We start from the raw sequence: 13,994 nt of genomic DNA on the forward strand, positions 1-13,994 counted from the left end.
CTCACTTTGTTTACACAAGTGAGTCAAAAACATTAACAACAACAACAAAAGAAAGCAACAAAATGGATGCTTTTGCTCTTGGTCCTCAGTGAAGTAAATCTGTTGCCCAACTACTATCACAGTACCTTTTTTTTCTTTTTCTTTTTTTCATTTTTTTTTTCATGTTCTGACCTGGTATAAATATTGGTGATTTCTGAAAACAGCCGCCCCTCTGAAATGGACAGTGGAGAATCTTTTCATATTTGATTGTCAGTAACCCCTCAAAAGTTTTATCAGAGTTTTTTGGGTTTTTTTCCTCCCATATAACAGTTTGTGTGCATGTTTATGAATGTGTGTGTCTCCAGTTACTGATTTTTGTAAAATGCCTTTAGTCCTGTTCAGAGAGTAGGTGCTATATAAAACCACATTGATATTATAATGGAACATTTTGTCTCCCAGAATGATTCCAGAAACGTTGAACGAGAAATCCGTAACGTCACCTCTGAGCGCCAGCAGATCCAAGAACGCATCAAAGAACTGCAGCAGTCGTGAGTGTTTTGTGTGAAAGACCAGTGTTCTGACTTGTTCACATCATGATGACAATGATGATGATATGGATACTTATGTAGCGCCTGTCCTCAGTCAAAGACCAAGTTCTAAGTGCTTTACAAACACTGTCATAAATTTCAGTTTCAGTTTCAGTAGCTCAAGGAGGCATCACTGCGTTCGGACAAATCCATATACGCTACACCACATCTGCCAAGCAGATGCCTGACCAGCAGCGTAACCCAACACGCTTAGTCAGGCCTTGTCATAAGCACTCTACAAACAGTCATTTGCACAACAGACCGGGTACAGCAGGCTAATAGCTGCCATTATGATGATGATGGTGAATGATGATGATGATATGGATACTTATATAGTGCCTGTCCTCAGTCAAAAAGACCAAGTTCTAAGCGCTTTACACTGTCATAAGCACTTTACAAACACAGTCATTTGCCCAACAAGCCGGGTAGAGCAGGCTGATAGCTGCCATTATGATGATGATGATGATGATATGGATACTTATATAGCACCTGTTCTCGGTCGAAGACCAAGCTTTTAGCACTTTACAGAGTCATTTGCACAACATTCTGCCTGCCTAGGTAGAACTGACTGATAGCTGCTATTAGACACTCATCATTTGTTTCCTGTGTCATTCGATCAGATTTCAGGTATGCACACAAACATACTCAGACAGACATGTAACATTTTGCGATTTTGTTTACTTACCCCACCATGTAAGCAGCGTGTGGATGCTGGGTATGTTCTTGTTTCCATTACCCACCGAATGCTGACATGGATTACAGGATCTTTCACATGCGTATTTGATCTCCTGCATGCGTACACACACGGAGGGGGTTCAGGCACAAGCAGGTCTGCACGTGTTGACCTGAGAGATCGGAAGAATGTTCTCCCTTTACCCACCAATGAGAGTTTTTGTTTACGTCGATTTTGTTGTTGTTGTCCTTTTTTGTCTTGTATAATTTGTATTGAAGGTTGAAAATGCATCATGGTCATCAGTGACACAACACACAATTTGAATGTGCCAGGAACGACACTACACAAAATACTGAACAATCGCAGTGGGCTGAAATGGAAAGGAAACAGAGGAAAGAAAAGCCAAACAAAACATAGATTATGAGAAAAAAAACCCAGTTGAGTGGTTAAAGGGTTGGACTTTCAATCTGAGGGTCCTGGGCTCAAATCTAGGTAACAGCGCCTGGTGGGTAAAGGGTGAAGATTTTTCTGATCTCCCAGGTCAACGTAATTATGTGCAGACCTGCTTGTGCCTGAACCCCCTTCATGTGTATACACAAACAGAAGATCAAATACACACGTTAAAGACCCTGTAATCCATGTCAGCTTTCAGTGGATTATGGAAATAAGAACATACCCAGCATGCACACCCCCCAAAAACGGAGTATGGCTGCCTAAATGGTGGGATAAAAAAAAAACGGTCATGCACGTTAAAGCCCACTCGTGTGTCTGTGAGTGAATGTGGGAGTTGCAGCCCATGAACGAAGAAGAACGAGAATGAGAAAAAAAAATCTGAACAAAAATGGGTTTATAGTCTTCTCTCTCTCTCCTCTTTTTTTTCTTTTTTTGTGTGTGTGCGTGTGTGTGTGTCCTTTTTAAAAAAAAAAAATTGTGGATGGTGGTTCCAGAGCACAGCACAACTATGAGGCGGAGCGCCTGCAGCGTCAGGAGAAGATGAAGTCTGTGGAGGAACAGCTGCGGGCAGCAGAGTCTCGCCAGAGAACGACGCAGCATGAGAGGGAGCAGTTCCAAGCTGCCGTCAGCAAGTACAAGAATGAGAGCTACAACGTCACGTAAGACTTGGTGTTTTTTTTTTTGTTGTTGTTGTTGTTTTCTTTCTTTCAGAATTATATTTTCTTATATTTTCTTTCTTTCAGACTTTTTTTTTTTTTTTTTTTTTTTTTTTTTTTTTAATCAAAAACTTCTTTTTTTCTGTAACCTTGTGATATGTTGTCTTCATTTGACTGTTTTGTGCCATTTTCTGCTGTCATGGCTTTTTTGTTTTGTTGTTGTTGTTACCTCATCTACCTTTGATGGGAAACAGATACAGTTTAGTTGGGGTTTTTTGTTGTTGTTGTTTTTACATTAATATATCTGTAAGCCACAGATGTATAATATTGATTTAATTTTTGATTGAGGTATCCTTTTCTCTATTTTAAAGTAAGCCACACACACACACACACAAAACACACACACACACACAAAACACACACACACACACACACACACACACACACAAAACACACACTCAGTCGCGCGCACACACACACACACACACACACACACACACCTTATTTTCCTTTATCCTTTTTTTTTTTCACTGTGAGCAGGCGTGATGAGCGAGCGAAGCAGACAGAGAAGGACAACTCTGAGCGCAACCTACAAACGCTGATGTCCGCCAGAGAGAATCGCTTCAAGCGCTTTGGCAGCTGGGTGCCCAGTGCCATGGCCAAGATCAACGAGTGGTGCCGACAGGGGAAATTCCACAAGAAACCTCGAGGACCATTGGGTAAAAAAAAAAAAAGAAAAAGAAAGGAGGGGGGAAAAATACAGGCCCTGATTTAACCCTTTCAACACTGTGTGGATTTTACAGCCTCAGCAGGCTTCCATGCCATATTGATACAGAAAAAAAAAATGCATGAAAAAATTCTGGTTTTCTTCTGAATTATATGTGGGCTCATATAGAAATACTGTAGAGAGTAGTCCCCTTTCTTTGTAGTTTATGCGTGTGCAGAAAAGTGAAAACCATTTCAGTGAGATGATTTTGAAAGCCAGAGCGAAGGCTCCCAGAGTTAAAATAGTTTTTTCATATATGACAGAAGTGGTGGTAGAATTGGTTGATCGTTGGGACTTCTGATCCTGTGATCCGGGTTCAGGTCTCTGTTGTGGTGGGGTGTTATGATTGTTATGTAATAATTTTCTCCCTTCCCTCACTTTCATTTGTATTATACATTGATTTGTGAGCGTGGAGCATGTAGTGAATGCATTTCAGTCTTGTGTAATATTTAAGTCGGGTGCAACTACAGCCTTTGGGGCACATGACAGCCTGCTTGGCAATGTGAAGAAAAGAAAAATGATGTGGTATGGACATGTGACGAAACCATCAGGCCTGGCAACAACCATCCTGCAAGGCACAGTGCCAGGAGGTAGGCGAAGAGGCAGACAGAAGAAAAAGGTGGGAAGATAAGTAACATCCGGGCGTGGACAACAGGCCTGTCTTTTCACCGAGTCGCAGAGAGCAGCCCACGACCAAGACAGATGGCAGGAGATTGTCAGAGAGTTATCAGTGGTGCCTCCACAATCCTGCCCGAGATTTTCAAGACCGATGACAATCACGCAAAGATGTGCGAATAAACCAGCTACTTTCATTTTCTCTGCATAGGCGGATAGTAGATTGCACAGGACAGGAATCAGACCCCTGCTGGAGTCTGCACTAGTGGATCACGGTAAGTATGTTATTTAAACATAATTTTAGGAAGAAAATTTCCTCTTTTTTTTCTTCTTTTTTTTTTTTCCCTGTTGTTATTGACAACGGTGTTGTGCAGGCGGGTGCTTCCAGCTGAAGGACCAGTCATGGGCGGTGGCCGTGGAGTGTTGTCTGCGCGCCCTGATCCACTCCTTCGTCTGCCATGACCACCATGACGAGAAGCTGCTGGAGCAGATCTTTCAGCAAGAGCTTGGCAACCGGCGACGCCCAGCCATCATTACCTGCCCCTTCAAGGTGAGGAGGAGGGAGAACGGAGGATTTTGAGGGGTGCGGGGGAGGGGTCAGGGGGTGCTTAGTGTCCTTTCACACGATCTGGTGACTGTAGGCATCAAGATATTGGGGGAGGAATTTTGTTTAGTGTACTGTCACACCATCTGGTGATTGTTGTCATTGAGATATTGGGGGAGGAATTTTTGATTGATCAGTGTCCCATCATACATACTGGTGATTGTAGACTCTGGTTATAGAAGGAGGAATCTTTGATTAGTGTCCTATAAGACATACTGGTGATTGTAGACTTCTGGTGAATCAATAGAGGAGGAATTTGTGTAGAAGTTATGATAATGGAGGAGGGATTTTGGTTAGTGTCCTGTCACACCATCTGGTGACTGTTAGGCATCGAGATATTGGGGGAGGAATTATTTTTTTTATTAATCAGTGTCCCATCATACATACTGGTGATTGTAGACTCTAGTTATTGGAGGAGGGATCTTTAATTGGTGTCTCGTCACACATGCTGGTGATTGAGGAGAGATGGAAGAAGAAATTTTGTTCATAAAGGAGGGTTTGCAGGCCCACTTTCATGGGGTACCCTTCATAGCTTGCAGAGCGAGAACTGAGATGCTAACTGTTACGATTTCACCGTATTTTGTTACGCTCAACTGCATTTTGTTCCGACGTTATGTCAATGTTAAAATTGTTCCGACATGTTCATTTTCGACTACATAACATGTTCACATGCTTTTCCTGTCTTAACATTACCCAGACACTCTAGACCTATCAATCATGGGACCAGGGCAGTCGCTACTAACCTGGTCTCACATGATGATGCTCAGCTAATCGCGTGCGTGTTTACATTTGTTTGTATGCCTTGTAGATAAAATGTACATTTAACTACACACACTTTACCGTGACCCACTAGTGCAGACTCTGGCAGGGAGTCCGATTCCTGTCCTGTGCAACCGACCTACTATCCACCTATGCGGAGAAAACAAAAGTAGCTATGGCCGATAACCTCCCAGAAGTAGGCTACCTCCCCTCTGTATCCCTGACAAGCTTCCTCTTTTTCGGGCAGCCATTTTGACTCCTGATCCTGTGCTCCAGAATGTTCCTACCAAATTTCCTGATTGTTTCTACAAACACTTGACAGGGGTTGGCATCTCTTTCTGCAAACACTTGACAGGGGTTGGCATCTCTGCGAGAAGTAGTTCACATGACGTCATGGGCAGCCCATCACCGTCACAAGCTTTCCTGAGTTTGCCCTGCCTTTGTTTGGACAGCTTTTCATAAGAGTTTATAAATGGGTTAGTTTGAATAAGTAATGGCAGACATGTGCCTAAAAACATGCTCAAAGTAAACAAAGAAGACTAAAAGAAATAATGGGTGTAATAATAAAGCCAAGCATACCTTGTAAACTTGCAGAAATAATCCCAGAAATTGTTCAAGATACTTTCTTCAGGACAGCAATTTCCACAACGAAATTTTAGCCTTTCGGTGATCTAGAAAAAAACAGGAAATGGAGACGGGCATGCTCACGCAGTTCTTGCTAAATATAGCCGGGGAATCACCACGAAAATCAGATGAAAGTGGGGTCTGCACACCCTCCCTATTGCACCGTCACAAAATCTGGTGAGTGTAGGCACATGGTTGATTAATAGAGGAAGAATATTTGTTTATTGTTTGTCACAAAATCTGGTGAGTGTAGACACATGGTTGATTAATAGAGGAGGAAATTTTGTTTATTGTTTGTCACATAATCTGGTGAGTGTAGGCACATGGTTAATTAATAGAGGAGGGATTTTTGTTTATTGTTTGTCACAAAATCTGGTGAGTGTAGGCACATGGTTGATTAATAGAGGAGGAAATTTTGTTTATTGTTTGTCACAAAATCTGGTGAGTGTAGGCACATGGTTGATTAATAGAGGAGGAATGTTTGTTTATTGTTTGTCACAAAATCTGGTGAGTGTAGACACATGGTTAATTAATAGAGGAGGAAATTTTGTTTATTGTTTGTCACAAAATCTGGTGAGTGTAGGCACATGGTTAATTAATAGAGGAGGAAATTTTGTTTATTGTTTGTCACATAATCTGGTGAGTGTAGGCACCTGGTTAATTAATAAAGGAGAAATTTTTATTGCCCTGTCACATTATCTGGTGATTGTAGAAACAGTTTTGACTGAATACCCAGTACACTAAAATAAAAACGTTTCAGTTTTACCAAAAATATCAGTTGCTCCTGCTCATGTAGTTAGTTGCTTGCACCTCTGATTATTGGAATTTTGAGCATCTGTATGATGAAGGTGGTTTGTCGATCAGGTGTTTTTGTTTGTCTTCTTTTCTAAATGCAGTGATTTTTTTGTTTCAGGATGTTGTCCATGACGTTTCCAGATATGTGAGTAGACATAGATTTTGCATCCATTTTTAAGAATATTTTGAAAATATAAACAGTTTATTCTGTTAACCTTGGGAGGAGGGATTCCATTTAATGTCCCTTCACAAACAATGTTAATGGTAGACATCCAGGTAACATATTAATTTTCACATTTGAATGTTATCATTTTCATAACCATGTCATTATTGGGTTTTTTATTGGGTTTTTTTTTTTTTTTTAGCTTAACCTCTTCAGTGCTGTGTGACATATATATATCAGCAGCCAATCATCATCCACATTCCCAAAGCCTCCTGGCAAATAGGAAGCAGAAACTAGATAAATGGACCGGCACTGAAGAGGTTACAGATTAAGAACTGTGTCTGCATGAGCGTTTTATGTTGCATTCCATTTATGCAGGGTTTTTTTGTTGTTGTTTTTTTAACTCTTTCACGGCCATAAGTGACTTGGTCGACTAGACAGTACCGCTACAGGCGACTTTAGTTGATATCCAGAGATCATGTTAAAAAGACCGTTTTTCACTCTGTAACAAAGCTTGACAACTGCAGCCAGTTTTCTGCCAGTAAAACAATGACTAACCTTTGCTCCCAGACCCAGTTTGAAATGAGCAAGTCCGTTGTATTGTTTTGACAAGAACTGAACGTATGACTGAGAGCATTGTATCTAAAATACTTGTCGCTGGGGAGTGTTTTTCATACAGAAACTTGGTGGTGAAAGAGTTAATTGAAATTGATGGTGTTTTGGGTTTTATGCCTGGTGTGTCCAGCATTAAATGATCACAGTACTGTAAAGTTCGGTCTGTTGAGCGCACTGGTATATAAGCCGCACCCATTAAATTTTTTTTTTAAAAAGAACTTTATACACACATAAGCTGCACTGGCTTATAAGCCGCACTTATTACCGGTACCGGAACACATACCAATACTATGGAAAAGCTGCCAATAATGTAGGTTATGAAATAAACACAAGCGGAAACAACACAAAGAAAAGCAAGCGAAAATACTGCTAGTGCCACAAAAAAAAAATAAACACAACGAAAATAAGATCCATAATTTAGGGATAGTCACATTTATTCAACGTCATCCTGCTCACTGAATCCACTGGAATCTTTGTATTCAGTGTCCGAGTTGAAGAGAACCAGCACAGCTTCCTCCACCATCTTGTCACTGACTTCAGCCTTGCTTTCACTTGATGAACATGAAGACAAGGTGGAGGTCGCTGCTGGTTCGTCGCTTGCACTGTCGTCTGCTAGGTCGATCGCCTTCAATTTGAAGGCTGCATCGTAGGCATTACGTCGCGATTTTGGCATGATGAGGGTGTGCGCTTGAGCAGAGTAGAACTGAATGCTGATCTGAAGGCTTTAATGTATACGGATTTAATTTTTAAAACATGAACAATTAGCACACTAACCTGAAGCTCATCCAAAGATTCATGAACAGAAATCATGATATTGGTGAGTTGAAGGGCAGCTAAGACTAGACGAGAATGTGACACTCCTGGGATCGTTAAAATCCTCAAATAAGCCGCATCATTGTATGAGCCGCAGAGGTTGAAGTTTGGAGAAAAAGTCGCGGCTTGTTGACCATCATTTCTATGAAGGAGTGAGAGCTGGTGTGTTTTGTTTATTGTTCAGTGTATGTTATTCCTGGCTTCTTACAGATCTGGTTTCCTGTTGGATCTTCTGTCTTTTTCTCAAGACTCGGACATTTATGATCAATTTTTTGTTCATTTTTTTGTCTTTCAACTCTGCATTGTAATGTACTGTTGGGTACAGTACTACACAAAACACGGCTTTATGCATCTGTTTGATCTGTCTGATCAGCTGTAGCGCAACTCTCTTGTACTGTCTGGTTTCTCTTCTCTGTCTTACTCAAATCTGTTGCATTTTAGGTGTCATTTGTACACTCACACATGCACACACTCACTCACTAACACAGGCTCACACACACTTGCACAAACACACACATGTGCACGTAGACACATGTGCACACAAACACACACACTCTCTCTCTCTCTCTCTCTCTCTCTCTCTCTCTCTCTCTCACACACACACACACACACACACACACACACACACACACACACACACGCACATCCACATGCACTCACACACACACACACTCACTCAAACTCACATGCACACACTCGCACACATCCAAACAGCTGCAAACACCAGTTTCAGTTTCAGTATCACTTTCTCGCGGAGATACGTCACTGTGTTCAGACAAATCCATATAGGTAACACATATTTGTATACCTATCTGAGAGGATTTCCTCCACAGAACTTTGGCCAGAGGACAACACTTTTGTTGCCATGGGTTCTTTTTCAGTGCGCCAAGTGCGTGCTGCTCATGTGACCTTGGTTTATTGTCTCCTCCGGAAGACTAGATGTTCAGTTTGATTTTACCAGTCAAACTTGGGAGAAAGGGTGAGAGTGGGATTTGAACCCAGACCCTCATAGCAGACGAGCGTCTTAACCATTCTGCCACCTTCCTCCTTGCAAATACCTACCATCATTGGTGCAAGCCATATTCTTCACCAACCCTGTTTCCTGACACTTCTCAGGATTTTTTTTTTTTTTTTTTTTTTTTTGTCGTCATTGCTTTTCTTTGATTTTTTTTTTTTTTTTTTTTTTTTTTTTTTTTTTTTTTTTTTTTGAATGAAAGGTATTCCATGAATATGAAATGACATGTGTTTTATCATATGCATGTGTGCCTGTTCAGTTGTGCATGGATAATTTGGCCCATTATATGCATATTCATTTGTGCATACGTAATTTTGCCGGTTTTCTTTGGCAGCGTGTGAGAGGCAGCAATTATCCGTGTGTCCTGGACATGATCGAATGTGACGATCCTGTTGTACTGAATGCGTTGATTGATCAGGTGAGTTGTGAGTTCAGTACTTTTGATTGTGTGTGTACATATATTTGTGATTGTGTGTGTGTGTACATATATTTTATATTGTGGAAGCAAGCTTATCTAAGGATGTGTCCAACCCAGCGCCACCTTCTTCACTTGGATATTCCTTTTCATTCCTTCATTGTTTCAGATGGTGTTTGGTTAAAACAGTTTCAGAATTGTGGGTTGGCAACCGGTGATTCTGGAATGTTTGAATGTTACTGCTCATGCTCCTACAAGGTGTTAATGTCAGGATTAAAAAAAAAAAAAATTTTTTTTAAAGCCAATGACTGTAAACGTCCATTGTTAGAAAGAAGCGTAAATTGGAGTTGCCGGCTATGAAAGCAGAAGAAGAGGAGTGGTAGAATTTTTTCTCCCTTCACTAGACCTTGAGTGGTGGTCTGGACACTAGTCACTTGGCTGATATCTAGGCCCCATGTCTAGCATGTACTTAGCACACGTTAAAGAACTCACAGCAGCAAGGGAGTTGTCCGTGGCAGAATTTCATTGTATTACATGCCTCTGCGTGTGTGTGTGTGTGTGTGTGTGTGACTGAAGCTTGACAGAATGACACAGAAAACAAATAAGCACCCAAAAGCAGCTCTTTGTCAGCTCTAGGCACCCCGTTGTGCAAATGACCCTGTGTTTGTAAAGCTGTTAGAGCTGTGTGCACCAAGGACAGGCGCTATATAACAGTCGATGATTATAATGATATTGATGATGTTCATCCTAATGATAATGATGATGTTCATCCTTTGGGTCCGGAGGCGACTGATGAGGCCAATCCAGGCCCCCTGAAGTCTCTCCCACGTGTGGGACAGGAGCGACTGGGTGCTGTCATGGCAACGGATGCTGCTTGGGCCTTACGCGCTTAGCGCACGTACAAGAACCCACGTTATTCGCGAGGCAATTATGATAATAGTTATGAAGGTAATGGTGGTGATGTTGTGTGTGTTTGTGTGTGTGTGTGTGCAGAGAGGCATTGAAAACGTGATCCTGATAGCAGACCCAGGGGAGGCCCGTAATGTCATGCTGCATCGACCTCCTACCAACTGTAAAGACGTGAGTCACTTGTGTTTCTCGCTAAGCTGTACGTTCACCCTGGTACGGGGTTTCTATAGGTATACAACTTTTTTTCTTTTTAAGAATTTGTATTAAAAAAAATCTTTTTAAAAAAAACCAAAAAAAAAAAAAGAAAAGGATATGACTATTTTAAGCCCTTAAAAGTCTTCTGAAAATAACCCAGGTTTGTAATAGTTTTTAATTTTGGTGTCTCTGTATTACTGAAACAAGATATATGCATCGTTTCTGACAGCGATTAAGCACGGTAGCAAAATGTTCCTTCTGAATTTAAAATGAAAAGTTAAATATGAAATGGAAGGTGGGGGGCTTGGGGGGGGTAGGGGGGAAGCCTGGTGCTGAAAAAGATTTCTTTTTATTCCAACCAAATGGCTGTGCTCATCAGTGCGGCAAATGGCATAAGCTCTGCAGGCAGTCAAAATACTTTGCCGTTCCTGTGTAATGGTTTGAAGTTTTAACGCAGAGGAAATAAGACACTGACGATGGTTCTGAAGGTTTATGAGAACATGTGTTTGTTCCCATTCAGGCGTTCACGCGTGATGGCGATCATCTGTACTGCTTACCGATGTTCCGTTACTATTCTTCTGAAAACAACAGTGCCCGCTTCTTGACTTCCAATGTTGAAGAGGAAATTCAGGTGTCCAGAGGGATTGTTCAGCGTTTGGATCAGGAGGTACAGTTGGTTTTTTTTTTGGTTGTTTTTTTTCTTTCCATCCTGGAAAAGAATAGATAATACTATGCAGTACAATACAAAGCAGTGTAATACATACATCACCTTATTAGGGACATTTTTTGGTCTGCTCTTAAAGACTTTGATATGGATACTTATATACTTACATAGTGCCTGTCCTTGGTCTGAGACCAAACTCTTAAGCGCTTTACAAACTCGGGGTCATTTGCACAACAGGCTGCCTTCTCGGGTAGAGCCGACGGACAGCTGTCATTGGGCGCTCGTCAAATGTTTCCTGTGCCATTCAATCAGATTTCAGGCACGCACACATACACACTCAGAGAGAAATGTAACGTATTACGTGTATGATCGTTTTGTTTATTTACCCTGCCAACGACATGAAACAACACCCGTCATGCATGTCATTCATCACAGCGCGTAGATGTTGCACATAGTTGCTGTGATGTGCAAGTGAAGGCATGTGTATACCCTGCAGAGGAGACTGATGACGGAGGATGCTTCTTAAAAGATTCAGTCATTTATAAATACTGTTACCTTCTGAAACTTCTTCATGGCAATACAAGAACCTATGGTGAACGTTCTTTCCTGTTTGCTGCTTCTCATATCTGGAACAACCTTCCTCATCATATCCGTGCATCTGATTGTATCTCTGCTTTTCACTCTTCATAAAAAGCTTTCAGTCAATCAGTCAATCAATCAAAAAACACTTTATTAATCCACATGGAAATTAAGTTGTGCAATCACAGGCTCGTTGTAAACACTAGCATAAAATCATCATGCACAACATAAGAAGAGATTAAAACTAGTCAAATAAGAATTCCCAATAGATGACGATAGACTAACCCCCCTCCGCACACACACATACTCATGTTAAGACAATAGGGTATTGCACAATATTTACGATGAAAACATCCAACAAAAAAAGGGTATATATTACTATATATTACTAAAAATGACATGCGCGCACACACGCACACACACACACACACACACACACACGTTAAGACCATAAGATATTGTATAACAGTACATTAATAAAAACATCAAGGGAATAAATCGTATATATAAGTAAAATGCACACACACACACACTCACACACACACATGGATGTAGGCACGTATGCATGCACATAACATATGTAACGCCAATAAAATTTGTACATTAACATTAAGATACATGAAATCCAAGTAAAATAAGAAAATATTTTAAAATCACTTCCGTCTTTTTAATACCTATTTATAAGCACTCTCAGCTTCCTTCTTCTCGGACACCAACCCTGTCAGCTCATTTTGGCTGCCTGACGAAGGAGTCAAAGAGGGTGGGAGGGGGCCGGGGTCAGAAAGAGTGGTCATGAACATTGCATGTGATTTTTTTAATTTTCCTTTTATGTAAAGCGCCCTGAGCTCTAGAGAGAAATGGTGCTGTATGAATGTACATTATTATTAATAATATTATTATGTCTGGTATCAGCTTCTTCTTCTTCTTTGTGTTGTTGTTATGATTGTTATAATGATGTTTGGTTTCAGCTGAGAGAGCTTCAGCAGCAGCGTCAGACTCTGCAGAAACAGGTCAGCAGCAACCAGAGGGAAGAGAAACGCTGCGAGACCCAGCACATGAAGATCACAGAGACCGTCAACAACCTGAAATACGTGAGCGCTGTTTGCCACCCTCTTGCTTCGCTCACTTGACGTAGTGAATAATGATTTCTTCTCTTCTCCTCTTCTTCTTCTTCGTTCATGAGCTGCAGCATCCACGTTCACTCGTATGTGCACGAACGGGCTTTTACGTGTATGACCGTTTTTTTTCCCTGCCATGTAGTCAGCCATACTCCGTTTCTGGGGGTGGATAATGATTTGTGTAGTGCTTTTCTCTTGTAAAACCTGCTCATTTGCCACATATGATGTGAAAACTGAAGTGTAAAATGTGTATTTACATACACACACACACACATAAAAACATCATATTCAACGTAACGCTCAGCTTACTTATCAGACATCACAGTGCCTAAATGATAATACATATATGATATCACATCACAATACCCAAATAATAATTCATATCTGTTATCACATCACAGTAATCCAAATGATAATACATATCTGATACCACATCACAGTACCCAGATAATACATATCTATCACATCACAGTACCCGAATAATAATGCATATCTGATATCACAACACAGTGCCTGAATAATGATGCATATCTGATATCACAACACAGCACCTAGATAATAATGCATATCTGATATCACATGACAGTACTCAAATAATAATGCATATCTGATATCACATCACAGTACCAAAATTATAATGCATATCAGATATCACAACACAGTGCCAAAATCATAATGCGTATTTGATATCACAACACAGTACCTAAATAATGATGCATATCTGATAGCACAACAGAGTACCTAAATAATGATATATATCTGATATCACAACACAGTACCTATATAATGATGCATATCTGATGTCACAATACTTAACACCAATATCACAATACTAAAAAGCATATCGTGGTACTTAAAAACCGGTCCCAGAACTTGAAACCGATCACACACACACACACACACGAGAATACCCAAATTATGCCCATCTCAAATGTCTCCCCTCCCCCACCTGTCCCCGCCACACAGCTACCTCCACATCATTCACAGAAAACAGAAA

General features: G+C 40.8%; 1 protein-coding gene across 3 annotated transcripts in view; it reads left to right on the top strand.

Annotated features, from left to right (window-relative positions):
* LOC143279917 (structural maintenance of chromosomes protein 6-like) overlaps positions 1 to 13,994 on the top strand; it is a 67,079-nt gene that overhangs the window by 21,949 nt on the left and 31,136 nt on the right. For all 3 annotated transcript variants that reach the window (XM_076584252.1, XM_076584250.1, XM_076584251.1), the window contains exons 11-19: positions 439 to 527; positions 2,187 to 2,351; positions 2,889 to 3,067; positions 4,104 to 4,279; positions 6,630 to 6,656; positions 9,452 to 9,535; positions 10,526 to 10,612; positions 11,157 to 11,303; positions 12,848 to 12,970. In XM_076584252.1, coding sequence (XP_076440367.1) covers positions 439 to 527; positions 2,187 to 2,351; positions 2,889 to 3,067; positions 4,104 to 4,279; positions 6,630 to 6,656; positions 9,452 to 9,535; positions 10,526 to 10,612; positions 11,157 to 11,303; positions 12,848 to 12,970 — 1,077 coding nt within the window. The remainder of the gene's footprint in view (positions 1 to 438; positions 528 to 2,186; positions 2,352 to 2,888; positions 3,068 to 4,103; positions 4,280 to 6,629; positions 6,657 to 9,451; positions 9,536 to 10,525; positions 10,613 to 11,156; positions 11,304 to 12,847; positions 12,971 to 13,994) is intronic.

The sequence above is a fragment of the Babylonia areolata genome, chromosome 3 (assembly GCF_041734735.1).
Source record: "Babylonia areolata isolate BAREFJ2019XMU chromosome 3, ASM4173473v1, whole genome shotgun sequence".
NCBI lineage: Eukaryota > Metazoa > Mollusca > Gastropoda > Neogastropoda > Buccinidae > Babylonia > Babylonia areolata.